This window comes from Acanthamoeba castellanii (genome assembly GCF_000313135.1).
Source record: "Acanthamoeba castellanii str. Neff unplaced genomic scaffold scf7180000084753, whole genome shotgun sequence".
Classification (NCBI taxonomy): Eukaryota; Discosea; order Longamoebia; family Acanthamoebidae; genus Acanthamoeba; species Acanthamoeba castellanii.
The window spans coordinates 214357-216760 of NW_004457538.1; the positions used below are offsets into that span (position 1 = coordinate 214357).

The following is a 2404-nucleotide window of genomic DNA, read 5'->3' on the forward strand; positions in this document are numbered from 1 at the left end:
GGACCTTGTGGGTCATCTCGTGCAGAAGCTCGAGAGCCCTGTCGGGCCGAGCCGCCACCTCGTTGGCCTGGATGAGGGCACTGTAGCTGATGAGGTCGGGCTTGAGGCGGCCCACGGTGGTGATCTTGGCGAACCAGTGCTCGGCTTTGTCCACTCGTCCTGCCTCTGCAAAACCGCTGATGAGGCGCTGAAGCAGTAAAGGTGTCGGGCACCACGCCCAGCTGGGCCATCTGGGCAAAGTGGCGCTCGGCGTCGTCGACCCGGCCCGCAGTGCCCAGCGCGGCGATGAGCGCGCTGAAGCAGTGGGCGTTGGGCACCACGCCCAGCTGGGTCATCTGGGCAAAGTGGCGCTCGGCGTCGTCGACCCGGCCCGCAGTGCCCAGCGCGGCGATGAGCGCACTGAAGCAGTGGGTGTCGGGTGTGAGTCCGCTGCGCTCGATCTCGGCGAAGTAGTGGAGCGCTTTGTCCGGTTGGCGAGCCTTGCCCAGCACCTGGAGCAGGCCGCTGAACACAAACAGATCGGGCGTCTGCGCCAACCACCACAGCACCACCACAGCACAGACAAGGACGTCACCGGTTTGGGAGGGGCGCGCATGGTGGGCTGTTCTTTCTTCTTTCACCACCGAAGAAGAGGTGGAGAGGGGTGGTGTGGGGTACGTGGCCGTGGCGAGGCATGAGCTCGACCAGCTCGACGGCCGTCTCCCACTGTCGCGCCAAAAGAGGCAGCACGGCGCTCACAGCAGAGCGGTCGAATTGGCGCGTGCGCTTGAGCGTGGCCACCAGCGCATCGACCTCGCCAATCGCGCCTGGTGGTGGCGTGGCGTGGCGTGGCGGCCGGTCAGCTCGTGCGCCTGGAACCCAAGGGCTCAACCTTAAAATAAGGTTAAGGGGGGGGGGAAGCGGAACCGGAGCGCTTGATGCGCTGGACCGTCTGCTGCACGTCGCTCGGCGAAGGCTGCTTTCTCTGCTGCGGGCTCGCCGCGCTGGTGCCGGTGGCGGTAGTGTTGGGAGGCCGCCTGCCGCGGTTGTCGCTCTGAGTCGGAGGCGAGCTTCGGCGGCGGTTTTTGGTGGTGTTGCGGCGCTGCTGCTGCTGCCGGCGAGGGCGGTGGTCTGGCCGCAGGTGCGCGAGTGGTGGTGGAAAACAAGGCCTCGAAGGGCTGCAGCCGGACTCGCGGCCTCTGGTGGTGGTGGGGGCCGAGAAGTGTGAGCCGCGAGCAGCAACGCGACGCTGGCATCGCGAGCGAAGAAGACAAAGAAGAAGAAGAAGAAATGGAGGCAGCGCCCCCGATTCGCTGCAGCAGTGCAGGCATCGTCACCCGCCTCATCGTTTGCCAAGCTGCCCCTCTTCGCCAGTCGCTTTAAAAAAATAGATTACCGCCGGCAGTAATGATTACCACTCCGGTTATGTTTATTCTTTTCTTCTTTATTTCTTGTCCTTCGTAACAGGGTAACAAAAGAATAAAAGATTAAACACGTCCTCGTATGTCAGTCTTCTTTTTCTGTTCCTGCTGTATCATCCATTGTGCAGAATCGCCATGTGATTCAGCTGAGGTCATGAAGGGCCTTAGTGCCACCACCAATTAGCTTGACAATGTCTCTGCATAGTCCTCTTGCCTTCTTGGAGAGGATTCCCACCAAGTGGTTTGCCAAGTGCCACAACTGAGCAGTCCCTTTGCACCCCCATGATGATGCCTGGTTGTCCATCCTCACCAGCAGCCCTGTGCATGCCACCACTGTTGCCACATCTCCATGCAACCACCTCTTCCAAATCCACCAATGACCTCTCCACTGACAGTACATGTACACAATAGAATGTCCTGTGTTTCAAAGCATAATGGGCTTTGATAATAGCATGTATGCAATGGGGCAGTTACCTCCTTGAAGGAGCTTCAACAGTTCCTTGAAGTTAAAATTCCACTCCATTCCACACTGATAAAATCACTTTTAACTCCACAAATTCCAAGTTTTTTATGAAATCATTTTCATCTCAAGACCCTCAATATCACTTATAAGCAGCGGTCTAGCGTGCAGATCAACGTTGTGAATGGACAATTCTATTGTGTGGTGTTGTGTGTGTTGGGTTGAGGCAGGCTCCAGTTTTTGCTATGTACGTTTTATTTCAGCGCTTGATGGTGGAAGGATGCCAACAAGGAGAAAGACAACCATGCATCTCCGATCGGTCAGCGGAGGGCGAAGCCAACGAGGCCAAGGTCCAGCGCCTTGAGCAGGCCTGCCCGCATCTTCTCCTTCGACGAATACACCGGGAAGTCCACCCGGTTGAAGCTGCAGAGAGAAGGCCACACGACCACCATCATCAGCAACCCAAGGGTGTTCCAGTGCAACACTTGAGAAAAAGAAGATGGCCGGCACTGTACCATGTGTGCCCATAGGGGAAGCTATCCTT

The 2404-nt window shown here is 57.7% G+C and overlaps 1 protein-coding gene across 1 annotated transcript in view; it reads right to left on the minus strand.

The window, feature by feature from the left end:
* The window catches only part of ACA1_199080 (PPR repeat-containing protein), a gene marked incomplete at both ends in the record, with an annotated part of 1927 nt that extends 602 nt beyond the window's left edge, over window positions 1-1325 (minus strand). Inside the window, 5 exons of the mRNA XM_004341700.1 lie at window positions 5-187; window positions 213-527; window positions 658-806; window positions 907-1090; window positions 1317-1325. Coding sequence (XP_004341748.1) covers window positions 5-187; window positions 213-527; window positions 658-806; window positions 907-1090; window positions 1317-1325 — 840 coding nt within the window. The remainder of the gene's footprint in view (window positions 1-4; window positions 188-212; window positions 528-657; window positions 807-906; window positions 1091-1316) is intronic.
* Between the last annotated feature and the right edge of the window lie 1079 nt (window positions 1326-2404).